The sequence below is a fragment of the Myxocyprinus asiaticus genome, chromosome 25, assembly GCF_019703515.2.
Source record: "Myxocyprinus asiaticus isolate MX2 ecotype Aquarium Trade chromosome 25, UBuf_Myxa_2, whole genome shotgun sequence".
In the NCBI taxonomy this organism is placed as follows: Eukaryota; Metazoa; Chordata; class Actinopteri; order Cypriniformes; family Catostomidae; genus Myxocyprinus; species Myxocyprinus asiaticus.
This window is the reverse complement of record NC_059368.1, coordinates 42,436,872-42,464,319: the sequence shown is the minus strand read 5'-3', so window position 1 is coordinate 42,464,319 and position 27,448 is coordinate 42,436,872. Positions and strand designations below refer to the sequence as shown.

General features: G+C 39.4%; 1 protein-coding gene across 3 annotated transcripts in view; it reads left to right on the top strand.

Moving 5' to 3' along the window:
* prkg3 (protein kinase cGMP-dependent 3) overlaps positions 1–27,448 on the top strand; it is a 131,768-nt gene that overhangs the window by 65,216 nt on the left and 39,104 nt on the right. For all 3 annotated transcript variants that reach the window (XM_051654762.1, XM_051654761.1, XM_051654760.1), the window contains 9 exons: positions 2,198–2,261; positions 2,389–2,466; positions 4,649–4,737; positions 9,219–9,284; positions 9,468–9,515; positions 13,800–13,841; positions 26,400–26,511; positions 26,634–26,770; positions 26,885–26,974. In XM_051654762.1, the coding sequence (XP_051510722.1) occupies positions 2,198–2,261; positions 2,389–2,466; positions 4,649–4,737; positions 9,219–9,284; positions 9,468–9,515; positions 13,800–13,841; positions 26,400–26,511; positions 26,634–26,770; positions 26,885–26,974 (726 nt within the window). The remainder of the gene's footprint in view (positions 1–2,197; positions 2,262–2,388; positions 2,467–4,648; positions 4,738–9,218; positions 9,285–9,467; positions 9,516–13,799; positions 13,842–26,399; positions 26,512–26,633; positions 26,771–26,884; positions 26,975–27,448) is intronic.

Genomic DNA, 27,448 nt, shown 5'->3' with positions numbered 1-27,448 from the left:
CAAAGCACATAGTTGTGTTTGACTGTGCTCATTGTGTGGTCGCCCACCCAGTGGTGGGTGGTGGCTCAGTGCAACTGAATTTTCACTCACTTTTGTGAACATGTTTGTGCCTTGTGCAGCGGCTACAAGGTCTGTCAGTCGTGTTGGAGCATGGCAGACTTCTGGCATACCTTCAACAGCAAACACTGAAATATCTTTCTTGTTCCCGGCATACGGCGGCAGGGAAAGTGAGAGCATTGTCCTGCGTAAAAAAACCCAGCATACATGTTTTGCAACGAGGTCTAAGTTTGTGTTCTGATATGGCAGTTCTCTGGCATGGCATCAACACGGTAAAAACAGGCATCAAAATGACCTGTCATGCCACAAACTCCGGATTGCAACAGCGAGATTGCTGCTTAGGCGACACCTAAAATCTGTGTCTCTATGACACAACCATCTATGTCTATGTGACAGCCATCTTCTGGCATGGCTTCAACAACAGTTAAAACAGGGCTACCCATCCTGTTTTACTGTGGATATGTCACACTCTTGTTCCGGGCTCACAATGGCAGGGAAACAATAACTGAATTTCTGATAATTTTAGCCAGGGGTGTCTTTTTGTCCCATTTCCCACCCTCAGGGAAAAAAATGGTAAGTGCCTCACCAGAGTGCATACTTGTCTCACTAATTAGATCCCCGTGATATAGCATCCCCTTCATCTCCGCGGCGCCACCTAACATGCACGTATCATGCCTGCCGATTGTGGGGCATAGATCAACATTTTCAGGTGAAGCTGAAAATAGAGGCACGCAAGACTTGAGCTTGCAAAAAAAAAAAAAAACCCTCCTATAATCTTCGTGTTCTATATCCCTTCCTCACGCTTCTCACTCATACGGAAACTCGGAAGCTGCAGAAAAGCCAGTGGGAGGAGAGGGGAGCGGCTTCGGCTTTCAGAACGAAAGCAAGCTGCTAGAGCCAAGCGTCATGTGTTTCATATGCTCACATTGAACACAATCAGCCTCAATAAGCACTGTCAGAAAAGAGTGCTTGAATAGAAGAATGTATCACTCACAAATGGAAAATACTTGCAAACACTGCCGTCTTGAAAAAGGCGTGCTTTTCTGCAAGAGGCTCTTTTAGTTTTCTTCAATATCCATTTTTAGGAGTGCAATGTAAACACTTCAAACCCAGAAAAGTTTTTGAAGAGATGCTTCTTTGCTGATGCACACAGAGAGAAGTGTGGAACTCGTTCCTGCTGACCGGGTGCAAAACAAACAACGAAGCACTGGTTAAGTGTTTCAGAGGCAAGCGAGATGTCTATGCTGCCCTAAAAGAGGAAATTCTGATGGTGTGAAGCTAGGCTCTGGCTTATATGCTCATTATGACATCAGCATAGGCAGAGCTTCAAGCTTCACCAGCAAATCAAAATGACATGATGGTATAGGGTTTCATGGTCACCACACCCTGAGAGGTACTCCCATACTGTTAACTTCTTGAAAGGGAACACATATTTATGCAGTTGGACATTTGACTCCAGATCTTATAGTACTAAGGTATATGGAAGATCTTGTGACAACTCACTTGTGTTAAAATCAGTAGCAGTCACCCCTACATATATTTATCAGTGCAGAAGTGTTAAGGCAAAGTTTCCTATCTATATGTTGTGAATAACAAAATGAGTAAGTAAATGTGTTTTGTGTGCTGATATAGCCTATGACAGTTTGAATTCTGCAAAAATATTATGAAAAAATATAAAAAGGCACCACTTTAGTCACATATCTGATCTCACTAGTACTGTTTGTGTTCTTGGTAAAAACTTTGCTTTGGAAGATAACATTGCAAATACATCTTTGACGACAGCATGTCTTGTACCAGGTTGGATGTGGAAAGTAGGTCCCTAAAATGTTGCAAGGAAAAGACATTCCTGCAATGTTGTGAAAATACATTTATAATGAGAGAGAGAGAGAGAAAAAAAAGCTGCCATCTGTTGTATTAAGTCTGTCGGATAAAACATAACCTTTTTATAACCTAAAAAAAATATATATATTTTACAATGTTTTTGTGTTTGCTTGGTGCTTTCCAAGCAAATAATATCAATTCAATAATAGTGTGAATTTGCACCTAAAAGTTTTGCATCATGTGCACTTTGGATAACTACATCACTGTATGTATATTGTTTGCATATGTATTACAGCTGCATTATTGTTGTTTCAATCAGAGCTCGCACTCTGAAGGCCCTGAACGATATCCAACTTTCCAAGATCATTGACTCCATGGAAGAGGTCAGTGCGATTTTACTCATGTCTATACTAGAGTAAAGCGTTTGTTAATGTAAATGTCTGCGTAATAACTGTTCTTGGATTCATTCCTTGTAATGTTTTGTCTATGTTTGTATGTTCACCCTGTAAGGTGAAGTTTCAGAAAAAAGATGTAATTGTCCGAGAAGGAGCAGAGGGCAATACTTTTTATATCATCCTCAAAGGAGAGGTAAAAGAAAAAAACATTTAAACATCTATAAATTACTAAACTGTCCCCTAATAACCCAACATTCATATGGCTGTTTAGTTTTATCCTGAGACCTAGCAAAAATAATTTTGGCATTTAAGGTTTTTTAATATTTATATTGTTTGGAGCATAAGAAACATAAAAAAAAAAAAACATGAATAACATTTATTGTTTGATCCATTTACCAATTGAAGATACCACTGTACTTAGAAACATTAAGAAACCATTTATATAAAAATCCCACCAAAATTAATATTTCAAATATATTTTAGAGAAATGCACACATCAGTCTCATACACAATAAATATCACAAGAATTTTAAAAGCATCATAATAATCAATAATCATAGAAGTATTTGTATGCATTTCCCTAAACTATTCAGTGCAACAGATATTAAAATGAGTTACTTTTCATGTTTTTTTACATTGTCACTAGAAACACTATTAACCACAGAGTGAGCTGTTTAGAAATAAATTACATTTTAAAATCTTTATTTGTACCATTGTGGCTTGTTCATATTGGGGTACCACACTTCATGTTCCAGTCATGTTTGTAACATGTTAGTGTTAACACCTTTTTTCCAGTACATGTAACAAGTTATTGACACGTTTTGTTTGTTACGTCTGAACTAACTTATTGCACAGGTATTTAACAATTTTTGCATTTTCAGGGGGTGGACTTTGGTATTTATACCTCATTAAACTCGAATGAAACCATTCATTTTTTTTTAAATAAAATTAGCACATTTAGCACCTCAACTTTAATGAATGCAAAGTATTTTTTTTATTAAAAAGCTGCTATGTGTCATTCATTAGGCCCCGTTTACACCTTGCAATAATGTGCATTTCATATCTAGATAGTATCTGAATATTCTTGGTCTGGATTGCATTTACACCTTGCAGTCAAATGCGTCTCCACTGTGATCGGATAGAGATCCCGACAAAATTACCTGCGCAAAATGGAAAAATGCTACTTATATATTACATCAGAGGCTGTGGTAACTGAAATTCTCAGTCTTTTAGCAAATTTTTAAAACATTAATAGATAACTCAAATACTTTCCATCACTTTGACAGTAAGGGGTTTACCTTCGAGAATTTTTTTGGCGGCCATTGCTGAAGCAAATGTAATGTTCATCTTGCGTTCGGCACATTGTAAGAGAGACGCAAGCAAGTGGGGATTCGAGGATACCAAAGAGATATTCCGAGTGTATTCCAATGAAATAGTTCATAGGATATTGTTCATTGTTCCTGTGACAATATTGCAAGATGGTTGTGTTCTACACATTGCAATGGCAGAATAACAGATAAAGGCAAGAAACAGCAGCACAGCACTTTAACAATGGATGACTGTAGCGTAACCTCATCACATAAATACTTACAAAAAGTTGTAACCATGTAACAAAAATGCATTTGCATTTACACCTTTGAATGTGGTCAGAATCTGTCCATAACCACCTCTGAATGTGGTTGCTGTGATCTCGATCTGATCACAATGCATCTTGGGTGCATTTAAACTTGTCATTTATTGTGGTGAAGTGCTATCCAATAGCGATGCAAGGTGTAAATGGGGCCTTAGAATAAGTATTTTGTCATCTACCTGCTATTAGCGGCTTTTGCAAGCATCTTTCAATAAACTCAGAGCTGTGTGAAATTTTTTGCAAAGGAATACAAGTGTTTCCATTACAAAAAGATGCAGTGTTTTATATGGAAGGGTCAACTTTGTAAAGTTCTGGAAGTGTGTGTGTGTGTCCTGCATTGTGACTGTATTATTGTCTAACCCATTCATTTCCAATCATTCTTGTCTGCATCTCTGTGTGTGTTTGTGTGATGGTTGTAGTTGTGGGTGTTCTGCACTATGGCAGTGTTATAGTCTCAATAATTAATATCTGTGTGTGAAGAGCATTTTGGCTCTATATTGTAGTCTCAACCACTCTTTCCCTATTCATTTCTTTGGTTGGACAAATTTGTCAGGGAATACAAAGAGAGTAAATATTTTAGGTGGTTTTCCAAAAAAGTTTAGATAGTAAAAAGAGGAAAAGTCACAAAGTTCTATTCCTTTCAGATGTTGGATACCAGTTTTATACATAAAAGCAGGGCTTATCAGACAAAAATGTCAAAACATGAGGGTTAAAACTTGTCATGATTTTGTCTGTTTCCCATCAGGTATTAGTGACCAAAAATGTTAGTGGACAGCAGAAAATCATTCGTAAGATGGGTGAGGGGGAGCACTTTGGAGAACTGGCACTTATACGGTAACCATAGTCAATGTTACTTAGTGACAAATTTAACAATTATTTTTCAAAAGTGAGCACAACTGTTCAGCGGCTGCCCAATCAAAAGCAAATTAAAGATTATTTATCTTGGATTTAATGCTTCATAAGCGCTAAAAATGCTTCTTATCAGAAACGTGCATCACTCCCTCCGATGCTTTGCGTGATCTCTGGAACACACAGGTGCTCGTGCATCAACCAGGATTCAGAGGGAATACTTGCAAGACTCGGTCAAGCTTCTCTCAAGATCTCGTCCTAGACCACAAAAATTGTGACCCATTTAAATTCTGCGGAATTCTTTTCTTTCTTTTTTTTAAACTTTAAAGGGCTATAAAAGGAAGTCAAAACTCTCAAATTGCTAGACAACCCAGAAATTATGAACAGCACTGATATGGAAAACAGCTACAACACTGCATAAAAATAAGGGGTTTTTAAAAGTACACATCATCACCCTTACTAGAATTTAGCACTAAATTATCACTCAGGGAGAATCTATGAGAGTTAAATTATAGGCTATTTTACTATTAGGCTGTTTTATTTTATTCATTACCAGGCATCCATGGTCTTACCTGTGCATGATATTACAAATGGAAGAACTATTGTAAACATGAGGGCAAACAGAATGTAGATTAAAAGGCTTTAAAATCTGGACCTCCAAGAATTATAAAGAAATGAGCAAAGTTTTCCTGCGTAATATATTTTCAGTTCTAATGAGGTTTTAATTGATAAAACATGACCATGTTTGCCTTCATATATTCATAGATTACTTAAATCGGTAAGAGCCTGATGAAAAGAATTAACATCTGTTAAGATGTAGGAACAAACAATTTCACTAAAACACAGTCTCACCTCAGTATGTCATGGTTCAGAGAGGCTCAGGACCCAAATGCAGAGTAAAAAAATTAAGGTTTATTTAATACAAAAATAATCCAACATAAAACTCCCACAAGGAGGGGAAACAAAACCAAACACAAAGAACCCCGTAGGGGAAAATGAACAATCCAGAGCTGGGGCAGAGGGAAACTGAGAACAGGACCGACCAGACCGAGAACAGGAACAGGGATGAAACGGCAGATTAAACACCGCCAACATACAGAAAAGACCATCCGGAAACCAAGCATACAAGACTGGAAACAAGACGAACTGGCACTGGACAGCACACACGAGGAGGCTAAAATAGGGAGAGCAATCAAATGGGTTAACGGGACAGGTGAGGCAAATGAACTAATAATAAGCAAACAAAGAGGCGGGGTATGACTTAAGACAGAGAGATGCAGCAATACAGAAACAAAACAAAGCCATGTGTTCTCACAAGACAACAAAACACCCGAATGGCATGAGCGCACATCACCAAGACGATAAGGAAATATACGCCCATGCCAACCGACAAACAAGATGAGAGAATGCGTAGCAACACCAAACAAAGTGATGCCACACATTCATAAACCTGAGCGTACATCGCGAGTTGACAAAAACAAGACAGGACACCTGTGCGAGAGTTTGACCACACATACACCAGACACCTTAGGCCGAAGTGACCGAACCACAGCACGACATGAAGACATCTCGCGACCCAGGCACGCAACGTGAGCGCGAAGCAAGGCGCACCATTGTTCGCGAGAGACAGACAAACTATTGATGCGAATGCATGCTGCCAAGATGACATAAGCGTGATGCACTCACGTCAATAACAGACAGACATGGAGCACGAGTGTCCGGATCCTGACACAGACCGAAACTGAACCAGACAGGAAGTCAGGATCCAGACACCGTGCTCCCGACATGAAACAAGACAGACCGAAGAGCGCACGGCAGGGAATACAACCAAAACCGTGTACTCACACAAAGACAGACAACGAAACAGAAGACAGACATGGGAAGGTGATGCCACACTAAGGTCTTATATTCATGTACCATCATAATGTTATAACCAGCCCTATAGAAATAATGTATTACTTAAATTAAGTTTAGTTTAAATTACAATGGCATCTTGAAGTAAAAAATGTCAGATTCAAAATGTTTCAGATAATTATATGATTCAACATTACTAGTATATCCAATTTATACATGATATGCAACTAAATAATTACATTAAATATTAACTGATTGCAATTATGTAATAAACCAACTTTGCACGTATGGATGAACATGTATGTAAGCCAGCACCGAATATCATTTGAAAAAACCCTGGCTGAGGTCCATAACAGCATAAACAAAGGTATATACAGTATAGGTATATACATACTGTGTGTGTGTGTGTGTGTGTGTATATATATATATATATATAAGCAATATCACACAAGCAAGAGTGCGATATGGCCCTACATCAGCACTGCTGTGATTCGGCTGCAGGCCGAGTGCTGTAGGTAATCACAGCAGTGCTGATTTAGGGCCATATAGCACGCTTGCGAGTGTGATATTGCTTATAAACAACAGTTCAATGAAAAAGTAAATAATAAAAAAATGAGATAAAACTAAGTACGATCATAAAAACGCATTTGTGCATGGAACTACTTTATTATGCGACGGATCAGAATCTGCCATTGCTGGTTCAAACCAAATGATGCGTCCAAGCTAACCTTAGTAATTAAAAAATGTCACTTCAGAAATAGTATTAGGGCTTGTGCTGTTTCTAACAAGTTATTGGATAAACAAGGATGAATGGATGTATGTGTATGTGTGTGTGTGTGTGTGAGAGAGAGAGAGAGCCAGCGTGTGCGATCACCTGTTGCCACTCCCAAGCAGAGTTGCTGTCAGCTTTCTGAAGATCAACTTTCTCAATGGAAAAATAGCTGTCCAAGCGTTGGTAATTCTACCTATTTCGCGGTAGCCGGTGCGCAAGAGTCTTTCACTATAGAAACCGCAATGTCCTCCATTTTAAACAGCGTGTCCGCTCCAATGTGGAAAGTCCGATAAGAGGTAAGCGCCTTCAGTTTATGTAATTAATCAGTCTGTTGTTTCTCTCAGCTGTGATGAGCCGTAATGCTGAAGTTGTTCGTTTAAAGCCGTTTAAAGCTGTTTCCTAGCTTTAGTAGTTTTAATAGAAGCAATCATATAGTGTTGTATGTAAACACTGGCTGAAGCCATTCACTTCACGTCACCTAACTGGCTCATATTACACAAAAAAATGATCTTTTGCCACCACCTGCTGGCTAACATATGTAATGTCACACACAAAAAAAGACAAACAGTAGCTCTCAACACATCTCATAATAATCATAATCTTCTTTATTTATCACACATTATACATTTGCACATATACAGTGAAATTCTTCTTTTTCACATATCCCAGCTAGGCTGGGGTCAGAGTGCAGGGTCAGCCATGATACGGTGCCCCTGGAGCAGAAAGGGTCAAGGGCCTTGCTCAAGGGCCCAACAGTGGCATCTTGGTGGTACTGGGGCTTGAACCTCTGACCTTCTGATCAGTAACCCAGAGCCTTAACCGCTGAGCCACCACTGCCCCCCCATCTGCACTGCTCTTACACTTTAGTTTAGAACGGCATGATACACACAGTGAAGCGTCCAAATGCTGATGGTGTCAGACCATCAGTGCTCATGGAATGTCATATATATATATATATATATATATATATATATATATATATATATATATATATATATATATATATATATATATAAAATTGTTCAACTGGATTATTTTAGATGTTTTTAAAAGACAGTTTTCCAGACACCTCTGTAAATAAATTACATTGTTGGGTGTAATGTAATTACAAAGTAATTAATTACAGTAATCCAATTACTTTTTTGGTACAAAAGTAGTGTAGTGCATTACATTTCAAATTCTTGTAATTAGATTATAGTTACTGACTTTCATCAGTTAATTACTTGTAATTACTTGGCTTACACATATTTCTAAAATAATACATATATGTAAATATATTTAAAACATGAATTATGTTCATTTATACAACTGTTTGCATTTTTGTGAGCTTTTCTGTGAAGTGTTTTATAAAGTAACTTAAACGTAATAAGTAATGTGATTATGTTTTGATGACGTAATTAGCAAAGTCAGTAATCTGATTACAATTTTAGAGTAGGAATTTGTAATCTGTAGTGAATTTTCTGAGTGACTTACCCAACACTGATAATTTAGCCTTAAATAGCCCACACTCCTGCTGAAAAAAAATTAAATAAATGGAGGAAAAAAAGCTCAAGCTGGTTTGCTGGTCTCCCTGCCTGGTCAGGCTGATCTGTTTTGATGGTTTTAGAAAGGTTTTGGGCAGTTCTTAGCTGGTCAGGCTGGGAGACCAGCTTGTCAACCAGCTGAAGACCATCTTCACCAGGCTGGGAGACCAGTTAGACCATCTTAAACCAGTTAACACCAGTAAACCAGCTTAGGCTGTTTATTATTTTCAGCAGGAAATTTGAATTTTGTTGTCAAAATCATTTTTGAATGTTGGTCGATGTTGAAAGTTAACCACCTATTCTTTTGTGTAATCAAGAGAGATTCATAGGACAGCAACTTGCACAGCTGTGGGAGCTGTCACATGCTTCTCCATTGATAAAGAGTAAGTTAAATTCAGTGCTGAAAGTATTGCTGAACTCAGCTTGCATAAATGCAGACATGTTATTTCTTTAATTTAGGATCAGTTTGATTAAGGTACACTGACATCACATTAAATATTTTTTAAGGTGGATTTATTCAATTTTACATTTGTGAACTCATTTTATGTGTCCTTATTTCCCCACAGGGTCTTTGAAGAGACCATTCCTATTGAAAGTCTTGAACTCCATGACGAGTAAGATATTTCTGAATATTAATAATCACAGATCTGTTTTTCGTGCTTTGTGATTTTTACATTTGTAATGATTTAGAGAATAATTGGAATCAGTTACACAAAATTTCACTTCCAATATTTGTGTTGTAAATTTTTGACGGGTTTGGTGTCTCTATCTCTAATGAAGAGGATAAAGCCATCAAAATGTGGAGAATGTGTTCACCTAACTGCAATACAGAGACTCCTTCAGTCCAAAACGGAAGGTGGCTGCCTTGTTGCCTCGAAGCAAGCTGTTAGCAGCTTATCAACTTGCAGCTCTTTGTTGGTTTCCCACTAAAGAAAGCAGAGTTGACCCTTGTCAGTACCTGGATAAGAAACCTCCTGTGGAAAATTAAAGTTTCTGTCAGTGTTGGGGAAGCTACTTTGAAACTGTAGCTTGACAAGCAACAAGCTACTCATTATTTAAATTAGTTAAGCTACAGTCAAGCTACCCTTTTGAAAAAGTTCATTTAATGTATTTAATGAATTGTAACATGAATACAGTTAATAATGGCCATAAAATAAAATACAGCAAAATAAAAACAAGAAAGATCAGACACCATAAATAAAAAAATTTTTATACTACACACTTTTTAGTCCTCCTGATGTGGCCAGGTGTAACCTTCTTCCCTAAAGATCACATTATTATGACAAACTCTCCTTGGGCTGACATTTTGTGCTTTTCACATAATATTTAGTATGGATAATATGTGAACAGAGACTCAGTGCTTGTTTCTCCCCTCACCTGTGTCCTTGTTCATTGTATTTTCAGATTTTTTTTGCCATTGACATGCAAGTGCAGCTTTACAGGTCAAATACATAGGCTGCGCTACAAATATTTGTTCGCTTTGTTCAGGTCCAAAAAATAGGACATATGGTCACCCTAGATTGTTGCATAATAATATATGCCATTACAAATGGTTTCTTTTACCAATTATTTTATTTATTTTACATGAAAATAATAGATAATTAAATGAAGAAATTGAGAAATCAAAAAGTTTTGCATGATAGGAATTATTATAATAATTAATATATATTAAAATATATCTATATATAATAATAATCAGGGACTAAAAACAGTTCAAGGAACAAAAACCGAAAACAAACAAAATTTTTGGCAGAATGTAACCGAAAACCGGAAAAAGGTGATTTTCAATTGTTCCGGAGTGAAAACGTTATTTTGAAATGCTGGTAACCGGTTATAACCGGTTAATTTGGTTCCAATAATTTTCTCATGAAACTAAAGGCCAAAGGGTTTATCACAGTACATTTTTGGAACTACACCATTCATGTTGCCCCGTAAAATTTAAACGTGCTTGGAACCTGAAGGAAACTGCTGCATCACACATTTCTTTGCCTAATTGCCCATTGTGGATGCCCTTTTTAACAACTATGTTTAAATACTACAGTATGTATTTTACTTTGGATAGGGGCACCCGGTAGGTTTGCCCTTTTTCCCCATTATTGTTCTGTCTTGCCCTGGAACCATTAGCAGCTGCAATAAGAAAGGAAGATGATTTTCCAGGGGTGGTGGCGGGAGGTGTGGCGCATAAACCTTTGTTTTACGCAGATGATATTTTATTATTAGTCTCTGACCCTACTAGATCTATGCCTTGCCTCCACAGAATTATTAATTTCTTTTCTAAGTTCTCAGGATACAGAATTGGTCTAAATCTGAAGCTTTGGCTCTGACAGCGTACTGCCTGGTAATGGCTTTTCAGCCGGGCGCATTCCAGTGGCCCAAACAGGGCATTAAGTATTTGGGCATTTTATTCCCAGCAAATGTGTGATTTATTTATAGTCAATTTTAACCCTTTAGTAAAAAGGTTTTTGAGCGATGTGGATAGGTGGGCTTCATTACATTTATTTATGATTGGGAAGGTTAATGTTATTAAAATGAATTGTATTCCAAAATTCAACTACCTGCTGTAATCTCTCCCTGTAGATGTCCACCACTCTTATTTCAAGCAATTTGATAGCATTGCGAAGTCCTTCATTTGGAATGGTAAACGTCCCAGATTACATTTCAGTAAGCTGCATAGGCCGATTGACAAAGGTGGGCTAGGCCTACCCAAGATTTTGTTTTATTATTATGCGTTCGGTCTCAGACATTTGGCTCATTAGTCACTTCCACCTGAGAGAGCCCCTCACTGATTTTGTATTGAACAGGTGATTCTTGTCCCTATTTCGCCATTGCACAGCCTTTCTTTCAAACTAACCAGAGAAGTTAAGTTACACCCCGTTATCTATGACCCTGTCCAATGTTTGAGGGAGAAGTGATTCTTTTATCCTAGTCTGGGGCAATCATCATCTGCAATATGTTGAAAAAGTCTGGGTCATTATGTATATATAACTGGTTGCATGAATAAGGGAACAAGACGCTGTTTCAGTAGCTGACACTATGGGAACACCATCAGGTGTAATGAATACTGAAGCCTTTATAGAATCATGCTTATTCATTAGCAGATGGCGCTCAAGCTCTGCCTCCTTGAGCATGCTCCGTGCCATTTCGTTAGATTTTTCTGCTGAAGGGAGAATAATACATCCCTGGCAGCATGAAATCCGTTATTTTCACTCAGCTACGTAGCACCTCGTTCCCTTTTTCAGGAAACCAGGGTTATATACATAACCGAGACGCCCCCTTCCCTTACTTTCAAGCTAGCACTTGTGAAGCAAGAGGAGACACGTCCAAGTTATAAAATATGATGAAAGTGTGAGGCGATGATCCAGCCACGCACTTAGACCAGACCCACGAGGACACAATGCTCCTCGTTGAATGGGTTCAAATACCAAGTGAGCAAGGCACACTGTAACGTTCCGCTTCACTAGCGTAGCTACACAAGAATTAAGGGACTTATCTTTATTACTGTGAATGAATGTTAAAACGTACAATGAAAAAGACCAGACACAAGCAGTACGAAAAACCCAAAGTGTATTAAACATGTAAATACCAATAAACAAACAGTGATCACAACAATTACCAATACCGTACACAAAGTGCAAGTGTGCATGTGTGTGTGAGTGTGAAGCTTTCCAAAGTTCCAGTGCACAATATATACAAGGTGAGATTGTTTCGGTCTCACCGTAATGACAGTTAATGTCCCGGGAGCGCAAAATCCAACCAGCGCGATGTTGAATGTTCCTCTCTGGTAAGTAATTCAATATGGTAGAAAACTCCACAAAGAGACAAATAGAGTCCTCTATCCTCCAACTCGAATGCGCGAAACAGTAATCCTTAGAACGTATGTATATCCAATAACACTCGTGAATGTAAAACACCACTTCCTTCTTGCCGCTTTACCAGCTTCTTTTATATCCTTGTTTACTTCACGTGAATGCACGTGACTGAAGTCTCGCGGGAAGTAGCACAGGACCCAAACACCATATTAGGGCAAACAGAAAATGACAGGAATAAAACAGCATAATTATCTTTACCACATATGGACACATTTATCCGTGGTTATACTGATTAATCTCCTTATGTGGCTTCGCTGCAACGCAACACACTTCGTAGGTCTGCATGATTGCCTCCATGACCCATGACCAGAATAAGTGGGCTGGCACTGTTGCACTCTGGGAGGGCCTCTGTTAGGTAATGGTCAAACCTTGCCAAACCTTGGTAAGCGTTCACTAAAAGAGACAAACATCTGGTCCGATTTACGGCAGTCCCGCACATGAACAAGATATATTTGCAATGCTCTGAAAGGGCACAACCTGTGCAGGTGCTGCATAGCTTCTTTTTTTCAGAGACTGATACAGTTGAGAGGATACAAGAGTATTTTACCGTTCCAGTGGATGCACAGTCTCCACGTGGATGCACGTCAGCATCATCAATAGCTCCTAGGTGTGACTCAGTCTTGCCTGTGCCTTCATCGTCCCTGCTTATTGAAAATGTTTGGGTTGAAATAACCCCTGTTGTTTTGGTGGCCTTTGATGTAGCCATCTTTAATGTAGGCAAGTGCATGTGGTTAATTGCATGCAAACAAGACAGATTAAGGATTTTGGGTTGTCAGCTGTCAATTAGTATTGATATGGTTCTTTCCCTTTAAGTGACCAAGCCATTGCTATTGTGCAATGCTGACCTATGTACAGGTAACTCGTTATCACCTATTATGATGCACTCTTCTAAATAGCATGTTCAAAATTGCCTATATACTGTATGCCAAAATATGTCCTATATTATTATTGTTATAATGTTTTGCATCAGTCGTTTATTGTAGTGCTGAAAAATAGCTTGATCATGAATTATTTTATTTTTTTCTGTAGTTCAGATCTCCTGGAGGACATTAAAAAGCCAGAGGAAGTGGGGTATGGTTTTTCATTGATGAAAAAAAAAAACTTTTCATAAGAAACAAAACAAACTTACAGTTTTTTTTAATGCTCTAGAAAGATATTTCTATGGCTTTGTTCACATTGCACCTAAATCAGATTTGTTTTCAAAAACAATTTTTAGGACGTACTTCATAATATCATTCGGTCATTTTGCAGCTGATAAAGTCTGATCCATTTGTTCAGACAGTGCAGTCAATATCCAGTGTACATCTGCTGGTTGCCATTGTAATGACTTAAATGTCAGCACAAGAACATAACACAAAGAGAGTAGCTGTCAGTGTGAAAAGAGAAAATGAAAAAAGAGCTGAACTCAGGAGACACATGAGAGAACATAGGCGTCAGAGGTATTAATGTATTTATATATTCATCCTTATGTTATGTCCAAAACCACTCACTCACCATTGAGTACATAGTGAATGCCGCATGTGAGTGTAAATGAATGAATTTGGACCCAGCTGTAGGCACTACTGCACATTTTGTATTACGTTACATACTGTACCAGACTGATCTCATTATTGTTCGTAGCTATTTTAACATACATTTTTGCATCTTGGGATAGATGCTGAAATGTACAATATGGATGTATTGACAGCATCTAAAATGTAAACATTTTTACATATATACAGCTTTAGAAATGTAAAAAATATATACTTATTCTTTAAACATTTGTATATTTTTATCTTTAGATCACTTAACCCTACCACTAAACATAACTACTTTTTAACAATATAAAAAACATAACCGATAAATATTCAGTGACACAGTGTAGTAATAATATATATCTATATTTTTGAGTTGCTAATCCCAGACTTATCCCTAAACCTAACCTAAAAAAAGTAAAAGGCAGATGAATGTAACCAAAATAATATATTGCAAAATGCAGTAAAAAAGCAGTATAAAAGTAGTCCAAACAATAACATGCTGCATTGGAAGTGCTCTTTGATGGCACACACTAGCTTTAAGTGCATAGAGAGTGGAATTGTAAATCCTTGAAAATCTTCTCCTGATCCACTCTGTGTCATAGCTCATGGATAGAGATGAAGATCATTCAATAAAGACTTACGTTTGGGTCTATTCCTCACACAGAGCTATAATAGGATCATAGTGCACTCATGTATTACTTTTATTATTGTTTAATGATGCTAATGTAATATATTTTATCCTTTTGTGACCCGAGGCAAACAAATTAAAAATTAAATGACTGAGTAGTGATTAAACAATTACAGAATTTCTATAAATTTTTAACATGTAAAGTTTAGTCTTGGTTGAAGTGATATTATCATTTAAAATGAGTTGAATACAGCACCAGAAATCACACAGAGTAAATGTAACATCTGCTTCCTCCAACCACCAGAGGGAGCCCTCACCTGAATACTGATCACACTCCATTTTCTTCTACAGTCATTTCCTGTTTGCTATCTATAAAGAGCCATGCTTTCCAACAAAACATTGTGAAGTATTGCCAGTCTTACCTGCCTTACTGAGCGGTTTCTCCATTGCCATTGCGACTGCTTCATGTTATGACCTTTTGCCTGTTTATTGGACTATTGCCTTGTTTGTCCATTTGGACTGTCTATTTTGATCCTTGACCTTTGCCTGAATTTTTGACCATCCCTTTGCCTGTTGGTTTGGATTTATTAAACTTCTGCAAATGGATTCAAACCCACCACCAAGCCTGAGTTCATTACAGAATACTTTGCCTGAAATGAATCCAGCAGAAGTATCACAGCTCCAGACGGCCTACGCATATCAGAGTGAGATACTACAAGGGTTTCAAAGCCAACTCGCCAACCTACAAGCAGCCAACGAACATCTAACCCAGTACATTCAATCACTCCCGTCAAACAGAGCTGAGTCGGTAAGATTTGCGCTACCCGATAAATTTGATGGTTCTGCTGATAAATGCAGAGGTTTTCTACGTCAGTGTAGAATTTACTCTAATCAACCAGAAGCGTTTCGTCAAGACACTATTAAATGTTCATTTATGATGACTCTGCTCACTGATAAAGCGCTGGATTGGGCATCGGCTGTGTGGGACAATGATAATCAGTTACAAACCTCTTTTGACTATTTTGCTCAGAAAATTCAAGATGTCTTTCAATATCCTGCAGGAGGACAGGATATTTCAGTACAGCTGTTGCACATACGCCAAGGCAATCGATCAGCAGCTGAGTACGCCATCCAATTCAGAACGCTAGCAGCTCAGAGTGGGTAGAATGATGTGGCACTAAAAACAGTGTTTCGAGAGGGACTTAACCATGAACTACAAGCAGAGTTAGCATGCAAGAATGAGACCACGGACTTATCACAGTTTATCACCATGGCTATTAAATTGGATAATCTAATTCGTAATAACCCCCACTCCAAACAACCCAAAATGGCTTCCTTTTCTACTGAAGATGCTGCTCTCTCTATGCCTCAGTACACAGAACCCATGCTAATCGGCTATACTAGAGTTTCACTAGAAGAACGACATCGTCTACAGGAACATCTATGCTTTTACTGTGGTCAACCCAACCATCACAGCAATACCTGCCCGAACGAAGTCAACAGCACCTTAAAGAAAAGGGTGAGTAATGAACACTCTCTCACTCCCCTTCGTTATAATTTCACTCTGTCCGTCTCCATTGAGGTTTCTAATTCAACACACTATGTTTCAGCGCTAGTGGATTCTGGGGCTGTAGTCAATTTAATCCACAATGATCTCGTTCAGGAACTCAAAATCCCTACTATGCCATGCATCCCTTCAATTAGTATTACAGCAGTCGACAACGAACCCATAGGACAGGGAATATTCCCACAGAACACAACAAACTATCTCAATCACTCTACAAGTTGGACTATTTCACACTGAGAAGATCTCACTCTACATTATATCTTCTCCCAAGAACCAGATCATTCTCGACCATCCATGGCTAGCTATCCATGACCCTAGCATTTCCTGGAATCAAGGTGAACTCAGTAAATGGTGTCATTACTGCCAAGAACACTGTTTTAACTCAAAGATCACGTTACTATATTTTACCATGAGCGTGGAAAGCCCAGAGGCTCACAAACCTACAGCTATTCCAGTTGAATACTCTGAATTCTCCGAGGTCTTCAGCAAGGTAAAGGCAACCCAACTACCTCCCCATCGTCCATGGGATTGTGCCATTGAACTTCTCCTGAATTCTGCACCTCCCAAAAGCAAAGTTTACCCCTTGTCATGTCCTGAGACTCGGGCTATGGAAAACTACATTGAAGAAACCCTAGCATCAGGCTTTATCCGTCCCTCTACATCTCCAGCAGATGAAAAAGATGGCGGGCTAAGACCATGCATTGATTACAGAGGTCTCAATATAATCACAAAGAACAGATATCCACTTCCCCTCATCCCTTCAGCACTAGAACAACTCTGTGAGCCACGTATCATCACCAAACTAGATCTTCGAAGTGCCTATAACCTCATTCGTATCAGAAGGGGATGAATGGAAGACTGCCTTCCTCACCACTAGGGGGCACTATGAATATCAGGTCATGCCATATGGCCTTGCTAATGCGCCTTCTGTCTTCCAGTATTTCATCAATGAAATCTTCAGAGACCTCTTGAACCAGTTTTTCATTGCATACCGGTTCAAGATACTGGAACACAGTTGTGTTCTTGTTTATTCCCAAACAAAACAACACATCCAACATGTCAAGACAGTCCTAACCCTAACAACAGAACCAACTCTACATCAAAGCTGAAAATGTGAGTTCCATACAACCAGTACCACATACATAGGATACATGATCAGCCATCAAGGTGTGGAGATGGACCTATCCAAAGTCAAAGCAGTCACCGAATGGCCACAGCCTACCACCATCAAAGAACTTCAACGATTTCTTGGTTTTGCAAACTTCTACCGAAGATTTATCAGGAATTACAGCATCGTTGCAGCTCCACTAACATCACTATTCAAGGACAAACCCAAGAAACTTCAATGGAACAAATCTGCTAACACTGCCTTCAACACCCTTAAAACCAGCTTCACTACTGCACCCATTCTTAAGCATCCTGACCCAAGCTTACCTTTCATCATTGAAGTAGATGTTTCCGACTGCAGAACTGGGGCTGTTCTCTCTCAAAGACACGGTACACCAGGCCGAATGTACCCATGTGCCTTCTATTCTAGAAAACTCATGGCTGCTGAAAGAAACTACGATGTGGGCAATAAAGAACTACTTTCCATGAAAGCTGCAATGGAGGAATGGAGACACTGGCTAGAGGGAGCGGAACATCCATTTCAAGTTATAACCAACCATAAGAACTTGGAATACATCAAGAGTACCAAGAGACTTAATCCACGACAAGCCCGTTGGTCACTTTTTATCAGATTCCAGATCACAGTTACCTACCGTCCTGGAAGCATGAACATCAAGGCAGATGCTCTCTCTAGAAGGTATGACCCTACATACATTCAAAATAACAAAGTTTCCATCCTTCCCCCATCAGTGGTTGTAGCCCCCATTTGCTTCATCATGGAAGAGATCCAACAGGCACAACAAACAGATCCTCCTCCACCTAAGTGCCCACCAACCAAGCAGTAAGTCCCAAGCATTCACTGACAACGTGTGATCCAATGGGTCCATACATCTCTCAGTGCTGGACATCCAGGTATTCAGCAAACAATTACCTAAATACGCAACTCATTCTGGTGGTACCCCGTGGGGACCCAGGGTAGAATAGGTCACTTGCACCCCCTTGCTGTTCGTAAAAGGCGACGAATTGGGTGACTTGTTGGCCGTAAGTTGCGACCCGTGTCTGTGGAAGAAGAGATCCTGGCATTTGAGGAATGCGGGCAGTTGTGGCTCCCCCAGATCCAACACAATGCTTTGGCTCTAATTTCATAGAGAAGGGCAGTTGGAGGGACCCGATCCAATCAAGCGGCTAGTCATGACGTGCCCTGGGCAATTACTAGCATTTAAATCAGCCACAATTACATTTTTTCCTGAAGGCGGTGGCATAGGTTCAATCAAGCAATTTGAGCTTTTAGCTCTCATTGCAAGAGTATACCTTTCTTTTTTTTTGGATTTTTCCCCCCTTTTTCACCCAATTTGGACTGCCCAATTCCCAGTGTGCTTTTAAGTCCTTGTGGTCGCGTAGTAATTCGCATCAATCCAGGTGGCGGAGGATGAATCCCAGTTGTCTCCGCGTCTGAGACCATCAACCCACGCATCTTATCACGTGGCTTGTTGAGCGCGTTGCCACAGAGACATGGCACGTGTGGAGGCTTCACGCCATCCACCGCGGCATCCGCGCTCAACTCACCATGCGCCCCATCAAGAACGAACCACATTATAGTGACCACGAGGAGGTTACCCTATGTGACTCTACCCTCCCTAGCAACCGGGCCAGTTTGATTGCTTAGGAGACCTGGCTGGAGTCAGCATGCGAACTAGCGAACTCCAGGGGTGGTAGCCAGCGTCTTTTTACCACTGAGCTTACCACCCAGGCCCCTAAGAGTATACCCTTCTTGTATCCCTGGTGCATATCTGCTGGAGTTCTGCGGCTCTCTGCATCCCCTTGTTGGGCTCCGAGGTGGGTGGGGAGCAAGAATGATGAAATAAAACATAACAAATATGGCAAACAAACAAACCCCCAAAAGACGGATACTAGAACAAAATTTGGATGATGACTTGAATGCTAGATGTGTACTTGTTTCAAAAAATGAAAACTGGGAGAGATTTATAATTTTAGAATCTCAATCACCTGACATGGCACTTACAAAACTCTCCCCTTTTGCAATTTAAAAAGGAATTGCAGGGATTGTAGGAACTGTCAAAGACACGAAAAAGTTGAGGTCAGGCCAGATTCTGGTCGAACGTACAAAGAAAGTTCATGTAGATAATCTACTGCGTGCAAACACTTTGGCTGGTGTCCCTATGAAGGAATTTTTACACCCATACCTAAACTCCAGCAAAGGCATAATAAGAACCAGAGAACTACATGACATAGATGAGATTGAAATGGCTTCAGAACTAGCACAACAAGGTGTTACAAGTGTAAAGAGGATTACAGTAAAAAAAGGAGACCAAATGATAAAGACCGGTACATATATTATGACATTCAACAAACCTCAATTACCTGAATGGATCTGTTTAGGGTACTTGAGGGTCCCAATTGACACATACATCCCTAACCCCCTAAGATGTTTCAATTGTCAGAGGTTTGGTCACAGCTCCGCTGGGTGCAAGAACAATCCTACCTGTTACAATTGCGGAGAGGATAGGCATGAAGAAACCTGTTTAAAACCATAAAAATGCCGAAATTGCTCAGGGAATCACCCGGCCTCATCAAAACACTGTCCTATATGGATTCAAGAAAAAGAAATTAAAAAAGTAAAATGTCAAAAAAAAACAAAAAAAAAAAGTGAATTATGTAGAAGCACGCAAAGATGTGGAAAAGCTCCCAAATTTTAAGTTTGAGGAATCCTTTGCATCTGTAACATTACCAACCAAACATACAGTTGAGTGCCAGACAGATGTGACCTGGCTAACAAAAGACAAACCTCAGTTAATCAGCAACAAAAACCCACCTTCGTCAAAAAAGAAAGCGCAAAGCACTCAAACCTCTACCAGTCAAACACAAACTGGAGCTAGCGAAGAACCAAATCCAACAATGGAACATTCCCTAATATCAAAAGGAAAGAAGCCACACCAAAGCACAAAAGCACAACCATAAAAGCTAGTCAGGAGAACATGCCACGGAAAGCTGATCATATAAAAGATATAGATATGGCGGAGATCTTAGAACCCCGCAGTCGGAATCCCTCTCCTAAGAGTAGGAGTAGAGTTCAAGTTCCGGTGCTACCAACTTTACAAGCAACAGTATCATTCAATCGAACTGTCGAGGTGTCAGAGCAAACTTTGCAGAACTTCAACGAGTAGCCATGTTACTCAAGCCTCTTGCATTTTGTATCCAAGAAACACATTTATCACCAAATAGTCAAATATCCCTAAAAAGTTTTGTAAGTTTTAACACAAATGGACCGAACATACAACGTCCTTCAGGAGGAGTAAGCATCTTAGTTCATCGCAACGTAATTCACAGTCAAGTCACAATGGACACTAATCTCCAAGCAAAAGCTGTACGTTTAACCCTGCATAGGGCCATCATATTGTGTTCCATTTACTTGCCTCCAGATACACCTGTCACACTTCAAGATCTGAGCAATCTTGCTGATCAACTCCCAACCCCCTACATACTTGCAGGCGACTTCAACGGTCCCTTTATGGGGAGGAAGTCGCACAAATAGGAAGGGAAAAATACTTGAAGACTTCATTAGTAACAATGAACTGTGTATCCTCAATGACAGCTCGGACACTTACCTACACCCAGGACATGGAACATATTCAAAAATAGATTTAACAATATGCAAACCTGATCTCTTGCTTGATTTCTCATGGCGCACCTGGGATGATCTATGTGGAAGTGATCATTTTCCCCTACTCATTACATCTACAAGATCAAATATCCAACATCATTTTCCAAGATGGTATCTCAAGAAAGCCAACTGGTACCTGTTTCAGACCAAATGTTACAATAAACTTAATTCAGCAACCCTAGACAGCCAAGACCCAGTTACAAGTTTCACAGACAAGTTGATAGAAATAGCAAATGATACTGTCCCTAAGACATCACCAAAACCAAGTCGCAGGCATAACCCATGGTTTGATGACAACTGCAAAAAAGCCATAAAAGCTAGGAAAAAAGCAGAGAGAATCTTCAACAGACATCCAACAGAAGAAAATCTGGTAAGATTTAAGATATGCCGAGCACAAGCACGATGGATTATAAATAATGCAAAAAGACAGAGTTGGAGAAAATACGTATCTAACTTAACAGCAAACACACCATCACCAAAAATCTGGAACCTGATTCGTAAGATGAAAAACAAAGATGAAGAAACTCAAATTTGACACATCAAGCATCAAGGCACTCTTGTAACTACAATCCAAGAAATAACCAACATTCTAGCAAAATCTTTCAAAAAGAACTCTTCATTAGACAACTGCCGACCAGAATTCAATAGGATACGTAGACAACAGGAACAGAAACTCCTGAATTTCCACTCAAATAACACTGAGCCATATAATCAACCCTTCACTATAGTGGAACTTACAAGGGCTATCAAACGTTCCCATAATACCGCAGTTGGACCAGACAGACTCCATTACGAATTCTTGAAGCACTTACCACATACAACACTACTAATCCTCCTGGAGATTTTTAACAGTGTTTGGAAAACAGGGAATATACCACCTTCGTGGCAAGAAGCAATAATTATTCCCATCCCCAAACCAGGTAAGGATCATTCTGATGCAAACAACTACAGTCCAATAGCTCTGACTAGCTGTCCCTGCAAAACCATTGAGAGAATGATCAACGACCATCTGGTAAGGATTCTGGAATCAGAGCATAAGATTAGTGATTACCAGTGTGGGTTTTGAAGAGGCAAAAGCACTTTGGACCACTTCATCAGACTTGAATCGTTTGTCCGGGACAGCTTCATTAAAAAATAACTTGCTGTAGCTGTCTTCTTTGACCTTGAGAAGGCCTATGATACCACCTGGAGATATGGAATACTCAAAGACGTGTACGAACTTGGGCTCAGAAGCAGCCTTCCCATCTTTATCTCCAACTTCCTGACAAACAGAAGTTTTCGCGTTCGAGTAGGAAGTACATTATCAAACCCACATGTACAAGAGCTGGGAGTTCCACAAGGGAGCATCCTTTCAGTGACTTTATTCAGCATCAAAATCAATAGTATAATCAAAGTTATTGACCCCCACATTTTTCAGAGCCTATATGTTGACGACCTATGCATATGCTTTAGGGGGAAAAATATGAATATAATTGTACGACAGCTACAACTATGCATAAATAAAATAAAAAACTGGTCAATAAAGAATGGATTCAGATTTTCCAAAACAAAGTCAGTTTGTATGCATTTTTGCCTTCTCCGATCCTTGCACCCAGACCCAGAGTTGAGTATGGAGGGAGAGCCCATCAAAGTAGTGAATGACTTCAAATTCTTAGGCCTTGTCTTTGATAATAAATTCACCTTTATCCCACATATGAAGATGTTGAGGAAAAAAATTTAAAGCAGTGAATATTTTAAAAGTCCTGGTCAATGCAAAATGGGGTGCGGATGCTACCGTTCTTTTACCTCTCTACAGAACATTAATTAGATCCCGACTGGATTACGGGAGTACTGTGTATGGTCTAGCAAGGAAGTCATACATTCGAACACTTGACACAATACACCACCGGGGAATACGTTTAGCTCTTGGAGCCTTCAGAACAAGTCCCTTTCAAAGCCTTTATACAGAAGCCGGTGAACCTTCCCTCCAGAAATAGGCATCTGAAACTGGCTTTACAATTCGCAGTCAAACTCGAAGCAAATCTAAGTAATCCGGCCTCTATACCAGTATTCCAACCAGAATGTTCTCATCTGTATGAAGCTAGACCTAAAGCAATCAAACCTTTTGGAATATGGATTAAACCATACTTGGAGAACTTGAACACTAATCTGGACAACATAAAACCGTATAATTTTTGGCCTGTCCCCCCCTGGAAAATACCCAACTATTTCTATGGCATTGGCACAACTAAAAAAGGCAGAAACTCTCCCCAACGTGTATCAACAAGAATTTTTGGTACTGAAATGTAGTCTCCCACTCCATAGTACAGTATTCACGGATGGATCCAAAACGGATAACAGTGTGTCAGCAGCAGTAGTGATTGGAGATTGACAATATGGCATACGTATTCCAGAACAGAGCTCTATCTTCACAGCTGAGGCCCAAGCGCTGCTACTGGTACTGGAAAACATTGAGCAGGACCGAGGACGAAACTTTTTAATTGCTTTAAATTGCTTTTAGTGTTTACCAGATCCCGACTGGGCCATTCAAGACTAACACACGTGTTTTTACTGACTGGTGAAGATCCTCCCATATGTATACCTTTCCAAACCCCTATTACCATCAAGCACATTCTATTGAACTGTAAAACTTTTGGAACTATCAGACAACGCTTCTGTACAAAGACTTCCTTAATAAAATATTTGATAAAAGTGCCATCTGAACAGATTTTACAGTTTTTATCTTGTATAAACTTAAAGTGTCTTATCTAATATTGCAAATATGTATTGACGAACCTTTGTTTGCCATGTGAATAGCCTAGTTTCTGACATGGCATTAAAACTAAATAAACAAACAAACAAACATTCTGGTGGTCAGACATAAAGATGTTACCTCATATGTCAAGTCTTGTCCAGTATGCGCTCAGTTGAAAACACCCAGAGAACTACCTGCCGGCCTCCTGGAGCCCCAACCCATTCCTCAGAGACCCTGGTCCCATCTATCAGTAGACTTTGTCACAGATCTACCCAACTCCACCAATTTCACCACAATTCTTGTAATCATTGACCGTTTCTCTAAAGCTTGTCGTCTTGTTCCACTGAAAGGTCTTCCCACAGCCATGGAAACAGCCACTGCGCTGTTCCATCATGTGTTCCGGGTGTATGGATTATCAGAGGACATTGTCACGGACCGGGGCCCTCAGTTCACGTCAAGGGTATTGCAGGCATTTTGCAAACAGTTGGACATTAATGTAACCTCAGGCTACCTCCCACAGACTAATGGGCAAGTGGAGAGATTGAACCAGGAGATCGGACATTACCTCAGGTCATACTGTAGTCATGAACAACAGAGGTGGAGTGAATTCCTTCCATGGGCAGAATATGCCCAAATTTCGTTAACTCATTCATCCACAGGACTTAACTCATGTGAGGCTCCAACTACCATTCGTGCTCAAAGGATCCAGGCGGACCACCGGAGGTTTCCCCACCCCAACTACCAGCCAGGCCAGAGGTTCTGGCTTTCCACAAGAGACCTGCGTCTACGGCTACCCAGCAGGAAGCTCAGTCCCAGGTATGTAGGTCCATTTCGTATCATCAGACAAATAAATCCTGTGACGTATAGACTTGAGCTTCCTGCTAATTACTGGATCTCTCCATTTCATGTATCATTGCTGAAACTGGTCCACCCTGCATCTGGCCCCGAAACCACGGAACCTGAACCTCCACCACCCTTGGAGATTGATGGAGCCCCAGCATACTTGATAAAGGAAATCATGGATTCAAGAAGAAGAGGGGGCCAGATGCACTATTTGGTGGACTGGGAGGGCTACGGACCAGAGGAGAGATCCTGGGTAACTGCCGAGGACATTCTGGATCCTTCCATTATCCATGATTTCCACTGAACACACCCTGACTGCCCAGCACCCAGACCAAGGGGACACCCCAGTCAGAGAACACCGGGAGGTGTTCGTGGGGGGGGGGGGGTTATTTAACATCTGCTTCCTCCAACCACCAGAGAGAGTGCTCACCCAAATACTGATCACACTCCATTTTCTTCTACAGTCATTTCCTGTTTGTTATCTATAAAGAGCCATGCTTTCCAACAACACATTGTGAAGTATTGCCAGTCTTACCTGCCTTACTGAGTGTTTTCTCCATTGCCATTGTGACTGCTCCATGTTATGACCTTTTGTTTATTTATTGGACTTCACATTTATTGGATTGTTGTTTTTGTCTTGTTTGCCCATTTGGACTGTCTATTTTGATCCTCGACCTTTGCCTGTAATTTTGACCATCCTGTAGCCTGTTGATTTGGATTTGTTAAACTTCTACAAATGGATTCAAACCCACCACCAAGCCTGAGTTCATTACAGTAAATCCATTATAATGTCAAATTAGGTAAATGCCTCAACTGAGTTAAATAAATGCGATGGCATTGATATGGCAATAAATGTGATGGATGTATAATCTCATTGATTATAAATATTAAAAAATATTTTTAAAAATATTAATTCCAGGAATGAAATATTTATGGATGCAATAAGGATTTGTAAACATTTGTAGGTGTCTAAAGTTGTTCATATACAAAATGGTTTGTGCTTTAGGTACTGTCAATAAGTCAGTATTGTACATTTCATTGTCAGTGCAAATGTAAGAAAATGTACATGTGCTAGGACCACACTTTACGTAAGAATAGATAGGAATACTCATGAGATCACATATACAAATTGAGTCTCAAAACATGAAAAAAGTACTAAATCCTTTTTCTAAGTCCTGTCTGACCGTTCAGACTAAAATGCATTAACAAAAATATGATTTTAATCAGATTTCAATCACTCGATTTCATGTGGTTTGATTTGTTGTTCAAACTACAAACAACGGATTTATGCTACCTGTCTGAACAAATCAACAGAATCTCCATATCAAATCCAAACTAAACTATAAGAGGAATGTATAATATTTTCTGTGCTAATTTGTAATATTTCAGTGTAAAATAACGTTGTTTTTTCTGAATATGAGTTTGTATGAATCTAGATTTTCCTAATGCATACAGCAGGAATTGTTATTGTCTGCCTGGTCCTCCTACTTCTAAATATAAAGAAATAAGTTGTAATTAATTTTTATCTGAATTATATATTGCTCCCCTCAGGTCAAACACATCTTTGATGCTGAAAGATCTAATTCCTGTCCTGTATCAAGAGGGGCGTTATCAAGGAGAACCCGTCACTCTTGGAGTTGGGGGGTTTGGAAGAGTCGAGCTGGTAGGACGGGAGGGAAGTGCTGTGACAAGTGAACAGCACACACTATTTGGTCCAGATTAATGTTTGACTTTTAAAAATTTGACCTCCTCACATACCATTTTATTTGGTTGTTTGTTTACAAGGTAACTACCTTACACCACAGAAAGTACTTCGCTATGAAGAAGATCATTAAAAAGCACATTGTTGCAAAGAGGCAAGAAGGACACATTCTCCTTGAGAAAAGAATTCTTCTGGCAATCCGATGTGACTTCATTGTCAGGTTGGTGTTGCTACTGGAAAAAGCTCTACATTTGTCTTAATCTTTTCCAGCCAATAGATGACCATTTGAGTGTTCACATTTAAACTTCTATGTGACTATTCTCATCCTGTTTAGGCTGCATGCTGCCTTCAAAGATTCTCGCTACATCTATATGATAATGGAGTTTTGCTCCGGTGGAGAAATTTGGACCAAGTTGAAAGAAGTGTAAGATTTTCAAAAATTAATTGCTGGTGTGTGCTACTGTAAGTCAATCATCACTATTACTATTGCTCATACAGAGGGATAGTGATTTGAACAGACTCTGAGAATTAAACTTCAGCGTGTAACTCGTCCCACACAGTTTGTGCTACAGACATGAATTAGCCTGATGTTGCATGAATGATGCCAAGAATGAAAAAATCTAGTTCATTTAAAAAATATAATATCTACAGTTGAAGTCAGAAGTTTACATACACCTTAGCCAAATACATTTAAACTCAGTTTTTCACAATTCCTGGTTTTTAACCATAGAAAACATTCCATGTCTTAGGTCAGTTAAGATAACTACTTTATTTTAAGTATGTGAAATGTCAGAATAATAGAGAGAATTATTTATTTCAGCTTTTATTACTTTCATCACATTCCCAGTGGGTCATAGGTGTACACACACTTTATTAGTATTTGGTTTGCCTTTAAATG